At 44.8% G+C, this 14343-nt stretch overlaps 1 protein-coding gene across 1 annotated transcript in view; it reads right to left on the bottom strand.

Annotated features, from left to right (window-relative positions):
* Positions 1-14343, bottom strand: part of SMCHD1 (structural maintenance of chromosomes flexible hinge domain containing 1) — an 88165-nt gene that overhangs the window by 50157 nt on the left and 23665 nt on the right. Inside the window, exons 13-15 of the mRNA XM_060775124.2 lie at positions 13233-13430; positions 11341-11454; positions 8552-8658 (exon numbers count right to left, since the gene is read on the bottom strand). Coding sequence (XP_060631107.2) covers positions 8552-8658; positions 11341-11454; positions 13233-13430 — 419 coding nt within the window. The remainder of the gene's footprint in view (positions 1-8551; positions 8659-11340; positions 11455-13232; positions 13431-14343) is intronic.

Here is a 14343-nt window from a genome sequence, read left to right as displayed (position 1 = left end):
TAAGAGAAAGAAACTGTGATCAATTCAATCAATTGTATTAATTCAGTTCAATGAGGAAAAATCTATCATTGGTGAATCAGTTTTTTTTAAAAAAAACAACACAATTCATTTTAATATAAATGTACTCAGTTCTTGTGGGTTTTTTCGGGCTATATGGCCATGTTCTAGAGGCATTTCTCCTCTAGAAATGCCTCTAGAACATGGCCATATAGCCCGAAAAAACCCACAAGAACTGAGTGATTCCAGCCATGAAAGCCTTCGACAATACAATATAAATGTACTCAGTTCTTGTGGGTTTTTTCGGGCTATATGGCCATGTTCTAGAGGCATTTCTCCTGACGTTTCGCCTGCATCTATGGCAAGCATCCTCAGAGGTCTGTTGGAATTAGGACAAATGGGTTTATATATCTGTGGAATGGCTGGGGTGGGGCAAGGAGCTCTTCCCTGCTGCAATTAGGTGTGAGTGTTTGGCTAATCACCTTCATTAGCATTTGAAGGCCTGCTTGAACCTGGGAAAACCTGTTGCTGGGAGGTGTTAATCTGTGCCTGGTTTCTTCCTCTCTGTTGTTTAGCTGTTATAATTTTAGAGTTTTTTAATACTGGGAGCCAGATTTTGTTCATTTTCATGGTCTCTTCCTTTCTGTTGAAATTGTCCACATGCTTGTGGATTTCAATGGCTTCTCTGTGTAGTCTGACATGGTGGTTGTTGGTGTGGTCCAGCATTTCTGTGTTTTCAAATAAAACCAGCCTGGACACAGCATATTATTTGAAAACACAGAAATGCTGGACCACACCAACAACCACCATGTCAGACTACACAGAGAAGCCATTGAAATCCACAAGCATGTGGACAATTTCAACAGAAAGGAAGAGACCATGAAAATGAACAAAATCTGGCTCCCAGTATTAAAAAACTCTAAAATTATAACAACTAAACAACAGAGAGGAAGAAACCAGGCACAGATTAACACCTCCCAGCAACAGGTTTTCCCAGGTTCAAGCAGGCCTTCAAATGCTAATGAAGGTGATTAGCCAAACACTCACACCTAATTGCAGCAGGGAAGAGCTCCTTGCCCCACCCCAGCCATTCCACAGATATATAAACCCATTTGTCCTAATTCCAACAGACCTCTGAGGATGCTTGCCATAGATGCAGGCGAAACGTCAGGAGAAATGCCTCTAGAACATGGCCATATAGCCCGAAAAAACCCACAAGAACTGAGTGATTCCGGCCATGAAAGCCTTCGACAATACAATATAAATGTAGTTTAAGGACTGTAGAGGGTATCATATTTATTCAAATGTAATGCACACCTTTTGGGGTTAAATAACCAATGTCAAAATTGGGGAGTGCATTAGATTTCATGACATTACAATCGCTCGCCAAAGGGGGATTCCCAACTGGCCTCATTCAGGCTATGAGTGAGGCCAGCTGGGACGCCACACCCCTCCGGCAAGCCAAGCCTGACGAGTTCTTCAGTCTTGGCATGGGGGGAGGCACTACTTTTCCCTCAGCCAGCTTCTCCTCTCAGCTGGGAGAAGCAGCAGAAAGCCCCCTTCCCTTCCCCTGGCTATCTGGTGCTTTTCTATCTGGAAGAAATGACAGAAAGCCCCTCCTCCCTTCAAACCCTGGCTGTCACTTCTCCAAAATGGGGAAGTGCCAGAAAGCTCCCCTCTCTTCAAACCCTGGCTTTCTGTCGCTTCTCTGAATTGGGGAGGTGCCAGAAAACTCTCCTTCCTTCAAACCCTGGCTCTCTATCACTTCTCCGAACTGGGGAGATGCCAGAAAGCCCCCTTCCCTCCCATCCCCCACTTTTTGTCCCTTCTCTAGCTAGGAGAAGCATAGAAAGACCCCCTCTCTCTTCCCAGCTGGCTTCACTCTAGTCAGCTGAGAGGCAAAGAAGAAGAAGTGCCTCCCCTTCCATTCAAAAGAAGGCTGAGGAAGGATGTTATGAAAGTGGAGCTAAGGAAGGACCATATTCAAATATTATCCAGAGCAAGGACACAGTCACATAGTCCAAGTGATGTTTTTTAAGGATGTCAAGTATCCCATGCAAGGAGGTATTTGGATTTAGAACAGCAAGTGCTAGCCATCTCTCCAATTGGGATTGCATTCTTAATTCATTAATTGACTGATAAATGATTAAAACCCATGAAATTAATTCACTAATAGTGGCCTTTTAATTCCAAACTAAAGGACCTAAATTTATAAGTTGCTTACCTGTAACTGTAGTTTCCTGAGTAGTCACCTGTGAATTCATACATGTGGTATCTCTGCGCTTGCGCAGTGCAACTTACGGAACCTTCTAGAAAGTAAAAGTAACATTTAGCCCTCTGCTAGGCCCCCCCCCCGAGTATATATAGCCAGAGGGCGGGACTAGCCGTCAGTTCTCTTAGCCGCAAAAAACAGCTAAACGGCATGGCATGATACTCGAGGGGAGGAAGGGCGGGTATGTATGAATTCACAGGTGACTACTCAGGAAACTACAGTTACAGGTAAGCAACTTATAATTTCCTGTCGTAGTCACTGTGAATCATACATGTGGTAGATTAGCGAGTAATCCACTCCGGCTGGCGGGATCATGCCACCACCGAAGAGAGAACCGCTCTACCAAACTCCATCTCCCTGTTAACAACCGAATCCATCTTATAGTGGGATACAAACGTCAAGGGAGATGCCCATACAGCTGCCCGACAAATGGCTTCCAACGGCACTCCTTTCAGGAAAGCCGTAGATGTTGCCATCGACCTTGTGGAATGCCCCCTTATCTGTGCAGGTACCTCTTTGCCCACCAACCGATAACACAACCGTATAACTGAAACTATCCAAGAGGAAAATCTCTGGGACGATATAGGGAGACCCAGCTCATCATTACGATATTTGACAAACAATCTCGGCGTTTTCCTAACACACGCCGTCCTTTCAACATAAAAAGCGAGCGCCCTGCGCACATCAAGCAAATGGAGAGAGCGCTCCCTGGGTGTGCTTGGGTTTTGGAAAAAACCTGGTAATATTAACTCCTGGGACATGTGGAAACGCGTAGCGACTTTCGGCAGAAAAGCTACATCCGTCCGCAGGACTGCCCTATCTCTGTGAAATTTGAGATACGGAGGATCTACCCTAAGAGCGCACAACTCGCTCGACCGTCTGGCAGATGTTATCGCCACCAGGAAGGCAGTTTTCCAGGACAGAAAGGATAGATCAACCCTCGCCATGGGCTCGAACGGCGGTTTAGCGAGGCAGGAGAGCACAATTTCTAAACTCCACGATGGGGCAATTGGGGCCACCGACGGCCTGATGTTAGCAAAACCCCTCAGAAATGTCTTAACTAATGGGTCCGTGAAACATGAAGGTAAACCGGACTTGCGTCGAAACCACGAAATGGCAGCTAAATAACATTTTAGAGAGGAAAGGGACAAACCCTTGTCCGCTAAAGATACTAGAAAGTCCAATACAACAGATGTGGAAACAGTAACTGGGTCCAAACCCTTGGAACGCACAAAAGAACTAAATCTAGACCATTTATACAAGTAAGAACGCTTTGTCGAGTCCCTGTGGGCAGCCTCAATAATAGTCAGAACTGGGGCTGATAATGTCCCAAAAGGAGTTACGGAATCAGTCCTATTCTCCATGCCGTAAGCTTCAGCTTGTGGACCTCTGGGTATAACACCCTGTTGTCCTGTGATGTTAGTAGGTCCACTCTGTTCGGCAACCGGAAGAACACTCCTCTCGCCAATTGGTGTAGGGGAGAGAACCATGGCTGTCGAGGCCACCAGGGGGTTATTAAAATGCACCGAGCGCCTTCCCTCTGCAATTTTGCTACCACCCGTAGAAGGAGAGGGAAGGGGGGAAACGCGTACGAGGTGTGGGTCGACCAATCTTGAAGAAATGCGTCCCCCAAGCACCCTGTCTCGATGGAGGCATGGGTCCGGGCGCAAAATAGAGCGCACTTCGCATTGCTGCGAGTCGCAAACAGGTCCAGTTGTGGAAAACCCCATGCCCGAAATAGTCTCAGGACTTCCCACTGATTGAGGGCCCACTCGTGGTGTGTTAGCGGACTCCTGCTGAGTGCGTCCGCTAACTGGTTTTGCTCCCCCGGAAGATGCGTCACTAATAGGTGTACATCCCTGGCCAGGCACCAGTCCCAGATTTGAATGGTCAGGTCCAGTAGGGACCGGGAGTGAGTGCCTCCCTGCTTGTTGAGATAGTACATCACCGTGGTGTTGTCGGTGAGTACTTGCACCACTCGACCTGCGATGACTCTTTCGAAAGACATAAGGGCCCTTTGAACTGCTATGAGTTCGAGAATGTTTATGTGAAGGGCGCTTTCTTCTTCTGTCCAGATGCCCTGGGCGACAAGACCCTGGGAGTGCGCCCCCCAGCCCAAAAGGGAAGAGTCCGTGGTAACAATGCAGGTAGGGGACGGGGGATGAAATGGAAGTCCCGCACAAACCCAGCGTGCATCCTTCCAGCAGCGGAGGGATTCGCGGATATCGACAGGCAGTAGAAGCTGGGCAGAAGGGCTGTCCGTGATGGGGTTGAATACTGACACAAACCACGCCTGGAGGGGACGCATACGCAGTCTGGCATAGGGCGTGACAGCCGTGGTAGAAGCCATATGTCCCAATAGGACCTGCACCTGTCTGGCCGTCATGTACCGAGAGCGCATGGCTTGTAGGCCAAGTTCCCTCAGATTGGTAAAGCGGTCTCCCGGTAGGGAGGCCCTCTGGGCAACAGAGTCCAGCGTGGCACCGATGAAATCGATCTTCTGAGAGGGGTGTAGCGAAGACTTGTCGACGTTGACCACGAGGCCAAGGAGCTGGAGAAGGGACAGAACACAAGAAATTTGAGTCTGGAGCTGGTCGCGAGATCTCGAAACGATCAGCCAATCGTCAATGTACGGATAAACCGTCACCCCTTTTGTGCGAAGGTAGGCGGCCACCACCGACATGCACTTTGTGAAGACCCTGGGTGCTGTAGACAGCCCGAAGGGGAGGACGTTAAAACAATAAGCCTGTTCCCCTACCATAAAGGCGAGGAATCTGCGGTGATGGTGTGCAATGGACAAATGGAAATACGCATCTTTTAAGTCGATGGTAGCGAACCACGCACCTCTGAACAGAAGGGGCAGGATTGAAGCGAGAGTGACCATCCTAAACTTTTTTGGTTTGATATGTTTATTCAGGTGTCTAAGGTCGAGGATGGGGCGCAACCCACCTCCCCTTTTGGAGACCAAGAAGTAGCGGGAGAAAAAACAATAAGGAAACGTAGAAGGGTCCAATGGAGCTATTGCCCCTTTATTAAGTAACATATTAATTTCATCCAACAAAGGACCTGACGGTAGGGTACACTTGATGTGGCCCACTCTTGGTTGATCAACAAACTCAATGTTATAACCCTCAGCAACAATGGCCAACACCCACTTATCTGTCGTGATGGTAGACCAGGCTTGGTAAAAGAAGGAGAGTCTATTTTCAAACTGGGGAAAACCTGGGGTTGAACAACTTTGAAAACCAAGAGGAGTGTCCCTTGCAACAGGCAAAGGGACAGTGCGAGGCTCACATGGGCTCCCAGGGGCCTGCGCGTCAAAGACGCTTCTTGGGGCCCGTCTGGTTTTTGGTTTTGTTTCCAAAAAATTGGTTACGGGCCTTGGAAAAATAGGGAGTCCTCCTCCCACCCTGAAACCTGGAAGAGGAGTTGTTCCTATTTCGGAAGGGGCCTCCGCTGGAATTTCCATAATTCCTGCGGGAGGTGGTGTTGGGCAAGCTCCATTTTTGGCGTTGTTGTGGGTAAGGTTGCCACGAGTAGCCGAATTTCCCTGCCGCCTGTCTCACATCTTGCTTTTGTTTGAGCCTATCATCCGTCTGTGGGTTGAAAAGGCCATCCTCATGGAAGGGAAGGTCCTCCGCGAGGGCCTTCCCTTCCTCTGATAGGTTTGAGGCACGTAGCCAAGCATGCCTCCTCAGCGAGGTAGCAGCAGAGAAGAGATTGCCAGCAGCCTCGGCGAGATGCTTGGCGAAATCTTTCTGCATCTTAGATAGTATAAGGGCTTCGGTTTGTATTGCCCTAGGGAATCGTTGCTGATCTGCTGGTAGTAGCTCAATATATTCTAGCATTTTGCCCCACAGAAAAGTCTGGTATCCACTGGCGTAGGTGGCGTAGTGCGCCATCCTTGTGAATAATCCTGCTGAGAGGTGGGCCTTCCTTCCCAGAGTGTCGATCTTTCTGCCCTCTCTATCTGGGGGAGCAGTGAGAGAATTTTTGGGGCGTTTCGTCTTCGCCACTTCGGCCACCACCGTATTGGGTTTCGGTGGGGTCGTAACCCACTTAGCTGGTGAAACATCAATTTTGTAAAGCGAGTCCAAACGACGAGGAATCGCTGGGACAAAAGCAGGGGAAGAGTCTGACACCCTAGCTAGTTTGAGTAGGTATGGCAGGACGGGTAGTGGGGAAGCGGGGGTCACCACCTGCTCGTCTGAGGGGAACATGGGGTCCTCCACATGTTCGGGAGGTTTGGGGGCGGGGATGTTCAGAGCTTTTATCATCCTGTCAATAAGGGCAGCGAATTTATTGACTTCAGATGGATGGATAAATGAAGAGCCAGCGTCTTCCCCATGCTGAGCATCAGTAGGCTCTTGCTCTGAATCAGAGCTATTCAACTCTCCCACCTCACGCCCCGGATTATCATGTCCCCCAGGAGTAGAGTCACCTCGTAATTGAGTCTGAGATGCAGTCGTGACATCAGAGGTGTCAGCATGTCGGTTAGTCAGTTCATTGGCAGGCAACGCAGTCTGGCGTTGGGATGAAGAAGGCACAACAATAGAGCCACACAAGTCTGGGCTAACATTGTTCAGTGCAGTAATAGGTCCACACAAGGCAGCCCTTCCTGGAGCAACCTGGGTTGATGTGGAAGGCCCCTGGATAGATGGCAATGGAGCAGTAGCAGCAGCAGGGGCAGCTGGGGCCATGGGAGGGGGCGGGGCCGTCAGCCGGGGCATCGGTAACGCAGGCAAGGGGGCCTGTACAAAAATCATCTGGCCCGTCGGGCCCATTTGCCAGAAGCCAGGGCAGGGTGGGGGCCCCATTGGAGTGGGGTGCCATCTGGATGGTCTTGAGGATCTCGATCTCCTGCTGCGCCGGGAGTATCCCGAGGAGGAGGAGGAGGACGACGAAGAGGAGGAGGCTGAGGACGAACGTGCGCGCCTGGACGTCGATCTGCGGCTGTGGCGGCGCGACCTTCTGCTCCTCCGAGAGGGCGATCTCGAGCGCCTCCGTCTCCTGCTGCCCCCAGGTTGAGGCCATTGGCAGGGGGGAGGAGCCGGTACCGAAAGGGAGGCGTCCCCGACAGCGGGAGGCTCTCCCGTATCGCAGGGTGCTTCCTGGATGGGCGGATCGGGCTGGGCACCGCCCCCGACGTCGTCGTCAGGCTGCCTCGGCAAGGGGGTGGAGTCGGTTCCTTGAGGTCCTCCCCCTTGCGAGAGAGGAGGCATCCGTGGGGGTGCCGATGCCGAAGAGGCATCAGGCGGGTTCGCCGGCATCGGTGAGCCCCGAACCCTGCTTAAGGGTGGGGGCGAGAAGAGAGGGAAGGCCACTGGAGGCGGAGTGAGGCCGGGTGACTTCCTCGCGGGGCCAGCAGCCATCGGCGTCGATGTCGAGAGGCCCGTAGAGACAGCGCTATCAGCCTGTAGAGGGAGCACTTCCTCTGGCTGGGTGCCCGGTATCGCTAGGGAAGCGGCATTTTGGCGGGCGTCCGGGGCTCTTCCCGCCCTTTTCTCGGCCGGTTTCTCCTGAGCGGAGGCCTGGCGGCCATCTTGAGCCCCTTTTTCTTTGGGCTTCTTGGCCTTCTTTTTCGTGAGGCCTGAGGATGTCTGCAGAAAGGGTAAGTCCGGGCTTTTCGCGGGTTGCCCTGATGCGACGGGCGGGAGGAGAGCCCTTTCGTAGAGCGCTGCCCGGAGCCTAGAAATCCTGTTCTTCCTCGTCTGAGGAGTGAACGACAGGCAGACGGAACAAGACTGTGTCAAATGGGCTTCCCCCAGGCATGTAAGGCAGAGGGTATGCCCATCAGTGTCCGGTAGGATGTTAGGACACTTAGAACACTTCTTAAACGAAGTGGTCGCCATGACAGTAGGGGTCGATCGGCGAGAGTTAGTCAGGGCAGTCCGGTCAAAGTACCTCAAAATCGGTCCGATAAGAAGACCAAAGCAGTAGGATATAGCAGAGGGATCGTCAAGAATCAGTCCAATGTCAAAAACCAATATAAGCAATAATCAGTAGAGGATCGAAGTCAACAGAAGGTTCTCCAAGCTGCAAAGCATGCGAGCGGATTAAGAGAACTGACGGCTAGTCCCGCCCTCTGGCTATATATACTCGGGGGGGGGGGCGGGCCTAGCAGAGGGCTAAATGTTACTTTTACTTTCTAGAAGGTTCCGTAAGTTGCACTGCGCAAGCGCAGAGATACCACATGTATGATTCACAGTGACTACGACAGGAAATTAATTTAACAATCAACAAAAAGAAGATTTCTAAATTAGTTTGTCTAAAGAAGCTTACCTGGCCATTTCTTCTTCAATGTATTTTTTCAGTGCTGTGTCAGATGCTGAACGATCAAGTTTGTGTATTGGAATAACCTTTATTTCATCATATAGTGCTTGCGGTTCCTAAAATTTGAAACTTACTGTTTAAAATGAAGGAGGACACACATATGCTATTAAAAGTAAATATGGTATGTACATTATTTTTTATTTGCTGACACACCTCTTAATTTTTTAGATCTGTATAATTTAAATTAGAGTTGTAAATATTATATCTGTTAACTGGTTAATTAAATAAAATATGTGTCCATTAACAAGGTATTAGCTTAATAAAGGATGAGCCTGAGGAGCACACTTCTTGTTTTAAAGAAGAATCATGCCCCCGAGAAGCTATTCATCTTATAGGCAAGATGCCTACTTTCACGCACCTATTTTTTTTTTTACTGCTGTTGAATAATTCAGAGTAAGAACTACAAAAATGGTTAGGAAGGACATATGTTACCTAACTTGTTCTGCATCTGTTGCATGATTCACAGAGCAATCAAAATAGTGTTTTTTTTCTGCTCCGCTGTTAGCAGAACCACCTTTTTTCACCTGCGGCAGGCTAGACAGCTGGCCCCCTACCTGTCCAGGGACGACCTAGCTATGGTGATCCAGGCCACGGTCATCTCAAGACTGGACTACTGTAACACCCTCTACATTGGCCTTCCTCTGTCGGTGATCCGGAAGCTCAAGTTGGTACAAAATGCAGCTGCTCGGCTTCTTGCGGGAATTCCGATGAGATGCCACATAACACCAATCTTACTACAGCTGCATTGGTTACCAATTGAGCACCGGATCACTTTCAAAGTGATGGTACTCACCTTTAAGGCCTTGCATGGTCTGGGGCCGATGTACCTGAGGGACGGTCTCACCCCCTACCAACCCCAGAGATCCCTCCATTCTGAGGACCAAGATCTATTGGAAATTCCCAGTGTCAAGACCTTGTGTCTAACAGCAACCAGACGCAGAGCCTTCACAGCAGTGGCACCATCACTCTGGAATACTCTGCCACCTGAAGTCCGTGCCTTGCAGGACTTACCAGCTTTCCGCAGGGCATGTAAGACATACCTGTTTCGACAGGCTTTTAATGTTTGATATTCCTGTTTTTAAATTGTTTTAAATTGCTTTTAAATTTTGTTAGATTTTAGCCATTCTTGTAAGCCGCTCCGAGCCCCAGGGGAGTGGCGGGATATAAGTTCCAATAATAAATAAATAAATAAATAAATAAATAAAATACTTGTTAAAAAAGAACCCACAGGTGGAAAACAAAGACTTTCATATGGAAACTATATTGGGTTCAGCAAAAACAAAGTTGGGGAAATGATGGCCTGTAGGCTGTTTTGTGATTGGATCCTCCTAAGAATTCCCATGCCCTCACTTCCATTTTTTGCAAAAACCTTTTTTGTTCCATTCACAATACAACTGATAGAGTTATAGAGTGCTACTGATACTTTGCTGTGTTTTGGGGACCTGAGGATTAGAGTCTAACTGAACTTTTTTTAAACTGGACGCACAAGAAAAATTTGGAGGAAGCCCCCAAATGTGTCAGCAGAAGTACACCAGAGAATGTTGGGACACTGTAAGTCACAGGAGAGAGGAGCTGCACATGCGTCAAACAAGATAAGACAACCCCCTCCCAGAAAGTTAAGAGTTATAGCTATAGCCCATAAAAAAGTAGAAACACGAAATAAAAATAACAGATAACAAACTAATAAGCATGGCTGACCAGAACTGGAACAAAGCTCGACTGACAATCTCAGAGTGAGTATCTCTTTAAATAAATCTGGGAGGCTAAGATAAACAGTCGGATAAAAGAAAATGGAGAGAAAAAGAGCTGAAAGAAATTTTCTTTAGTATGGAAAAATATAAGGGGAGATATCAAATCTCTTCAGGAGAAGTTAAAACAAGTCTGTATTGAAATGAAATCTGTTAACAAAACTGCTGACAATGCACAAGAGAAAGAGGACACAAATGAAATGAAAATAAAGCAACTTTCCAAACAGCTAGTTCAGCAGAGTGATAGACAGAGGAGGAGGAATTTAAGATTATCAAGAATCTCGAATGAGGTCCCCTCTGCAGTCCTGGAAAAAAACTCTAATGAGCTGGCTAAGGAAAGTAACAAAATTGGAAATTTGAGATGATGATTTTGAAAGAATACACACACTGTTTAACCCTATAACCACGACTGGTACTCCCTGAGAATCAGTAATAGCTTTTGCCATGGAAAGAAAATGTCCTTAAAACATTGAAATTATAGTATATGTAATTTGGGAGGATATATAGGAGGATAAAACAGAAGAAATTAAAAATAAATGGAAGACATATATAGAATGGATAGAAAGAGCTAAAGCCAATGTAAATATTGTACAGAAATTAAGGAAACTGTGCATGGTTAAAGATAAAGATATAGGGTAAATATGTAGTCAGGAGGGAAGGGTGACCATGGGTGGGGATGAGAGGTGTTAACAATAATAATGTTATTGAAGAGAAGGATGTATTTAAAAAAGAAGGTGCAGACAAAAATTACATGAAAATGAAACGTGTATAAGCATGAGTACCAATGAAATCGAAGTGCAAGCAAGATGTTGTAACAATAATTAAAAATATTGCGCCGGGGGGGGGGGGGGGGAGTCATGAGAGAGAATGTCTTACATCCATTTTATTGGGAAATGTAAGGTGATTAAAGGGAAGGGGCAGGGCCCCATGCAGCAGTGCAATCCCTTGCCTTTGCCTAACCTTAATTTAAAATTTGAACTATTCACTTACCAAAGCTAATTGAACAAATCCTCCTGGAGCATATACATCTCCATCATGATCTCCATACAGAAAAAAGTTTTGTATACTTCCATGGTATATTGGAGCTGTTTTAATTGATTTTACCTAAGAGATTAAGACAAAAGCATCTGTAGTGGGTTTTTTTTTTTTAAAAAAAATCAATACTGGAATGTTTCAATTGACTGTAGGCCTTTAATAGTAAAAAGCAATTTTTGATAAAGTATGCAGAATTTGGCTCTCATAAGCTCTTCCCTTAATTTTAATCTTACAAAGAAATATATTAGCTCTCCTACTGGAGAACATCCTGAAGGACCTGTGGGAAGTTTCATGTATATGCCACACATACTTTATAGTTCAATTCATTGTCTGTAAAAATGTCTCTTGTCTATTGGATGAGCTGGTACAATGGCACAGAATGTCATCCCTCTTTTGGAAAAAATAGAAAAAATGTTATTCTGGCTAAAATTAAAATCTTATTCAAAACTTCACGTCATTTCTGTCCCTGCATCTACTATGGCAATGTCACAAGCAAATGCAGAGCGGAGAAATGTCACCAATAACATCGGGGCTTCATTCATCTTCTCATGTCCCAATATGATATGTGCCACCTTCTCTTATCAATACATCTTTGCATTCTACACAGGGATTAACAGGACGATTTCTATCAAAAATAATTCAGAAGCACAAATCTGAGATCAAGAATCGTATCAGAACTAGAGATTTCCATTGAACTTTGGCAATTTAGGGACACAACATTTATTTTGTACTATATGAAGTAATTATAAAATATTGTTTTGTATAAAATTAACATCTTTATCATCAGTAAAAAAATGTAACATTATTTTCCTCAACTTTTTTATAGTGTGAAGCATTAATTCCACCCAGGAGTCTATAATTTTCTTATCATTTTTGTTCTTCAGATTTAAGTGTAAATAATATAATTTTTGGTTTTTTTGATGTATAGTGAAGAAGATTTACAACACTTTTAAAGTTTACAATGATTTAAAAAATAATAAAGTGGAAAGTCGAAGTTGTTTTTTTTACACTCAGCAGATTTTGGGATCTAGTAGTGTCACGTTATCAAGTGCCTTTTTCATTATATTTCAAAATATTCTGATTTCACCTCCTTCCCACCTGATTTTTGAAACATCTTGCTTTATGAAGATCTTTGGAGATCTTTAAAATGTACACGTTTTGTTGGCCTATTAAAGTATGACTAAAAAACACAGGGTGGCCAAAAATATATGCATTCATAATGGCTCATAATTCTCAAAATGCATTGAAAAGTACATATGTTCTTAATAGGACTAAATACTTCAAGAATAGATAGATGTCACAAAATTACAAGAGAGACTTTAAGAAAAAAAAACACACACCATAATTCTGTGCTTTGTCAATGCAAAGAGTGCATTGCTCAACAGGGGTTATGGTTTGAACACTGTGATTCCAGATGGAATTTGTAACTCTAATTAATTATTATAACATTCATTCTTCAACATTCAGGTATTTACTTATCCTTCAAATACTAGCATTAGTTACTATTTGCTATTAAAAGATCCATACATCTTTGGGAAACCTTATATATTTTCAAATGGTCGCACATTGACTCTTAACCCCATTGATGTCATATGAATTTAGATTTTTACAATATATAAAATGTTCATAATTGGGAACAATCATAAATTTACTTAGCAAACTTTTTTTAACAAGATAGAATTCAACTGTATTCACCTCAAATGTTTTGACCATGCACACCTTCAAACAATGGTACATTAAGTATCTGCTTCTCCAGCAAGTTGTTAACTTGACTATAGAAATCTTCAAACAATGGTACATAGATTCATATTTGAAGTATCTACTTCTCCAGCAAACTGTTAACTTACTAGCTGTTCAACTTTATATGTTTTTCCATCCCACTCGATCGCTGAATATGTAGCCCAGGGACGCTGCATTCTTTTGGAAGTCACTTCAGGGCGTGTAATTAGTTCTTTGAAGTGAGAAAATTTTATCTGTTTGTCATACTTTTCATGGCACTCTTTGAGCCATAATGCAAATTCTCTGTCAATTTTCATTCTCTGTGCCTATGAAGAGTTTTGGAAACATATTTCAGGTTAACAATAATCAGCATTTATATTTTCTGAAAGTTTTCTCATTTTTGAATAAATAACCTTTTTCAAAAGTTTAAAATTACAAATATCATATAATAATCTATTGGTAACTTTTTAAAGTTCTAGTCTAATAGAAAAAACACAGTTTAATTTCTATTTGAATTTCCTTTAAAGGGATGCAAAACAGTTATTTTACCCTTACTGCAAAAGATGACAACATCTTTTCATGAGAATTTTTATTCTACTTCCAAGCTTTTGAAAATAACCCTATTTCCATTACACTGTTCTGGTTCTCATTTACTTATTGGCTTTAAAAATGTCTGTCGGAATTAGATTTCTAAATATTTATTTAGAATAAATACATAAGACAGGGCTTTTACAATCACTTGACATCCTGTTAGGGGCTGCTATTTATCATGTGTATAGAAAAGTGTGATCAAAATGATCAAAACCTTGGAAGCCAAGTCCTATAAGGAACAGCTGAAGGAAATGGGTATGTTTGCTTGGAGAAAAGAAGGCTGAGGGGACATGAAAGACATGTTTAAGTATTTTAAAACATGTGACATTGAGGAGGGGGCAAGATTGCTTTCTGTTGCCCTGGAGACTAGGACATGGAACAATGGATTCAAATTGCAGGAAAAGAGATTCTATCTGAACAGTGGGAAGAACTTCCTGTGGGTGAGCTGTTTTGACAGTGGAATATACTGCCCTGGAGTGTGATGAAGTCTTCTTCTCTCGGGGTTTTGAAACAGAGGCTGGATTGCTATCTGCCGGGGAGGGTGTGTGTGTGTGTGTGTACACGCGCTTTAATTGTATTCTTGAAAGAATGAGGTTGGACTGGATTGGCTCTTGGGGTCTTCTCCAACTCTATGATCATTCCCTTAAT

Source organism: Anolis sagrei, chromosome 4 (assembly GCF_037176765.1).
Source record: "Anolis sagrei isolate rAnoSag1 chromosome 4, rAnoSag1.mat, whole genome shotgun sequence".
NCBI lineage: Eukaryota > Metazoa > Chordata > Lepidosauria > Squamata > Dactyloidae > Anolis > Anolis sagrei.
Note: the sequence above shows the minus strand (reverse complement) of the source record. Positions and strands in the feature narration are given on the sequence as shown.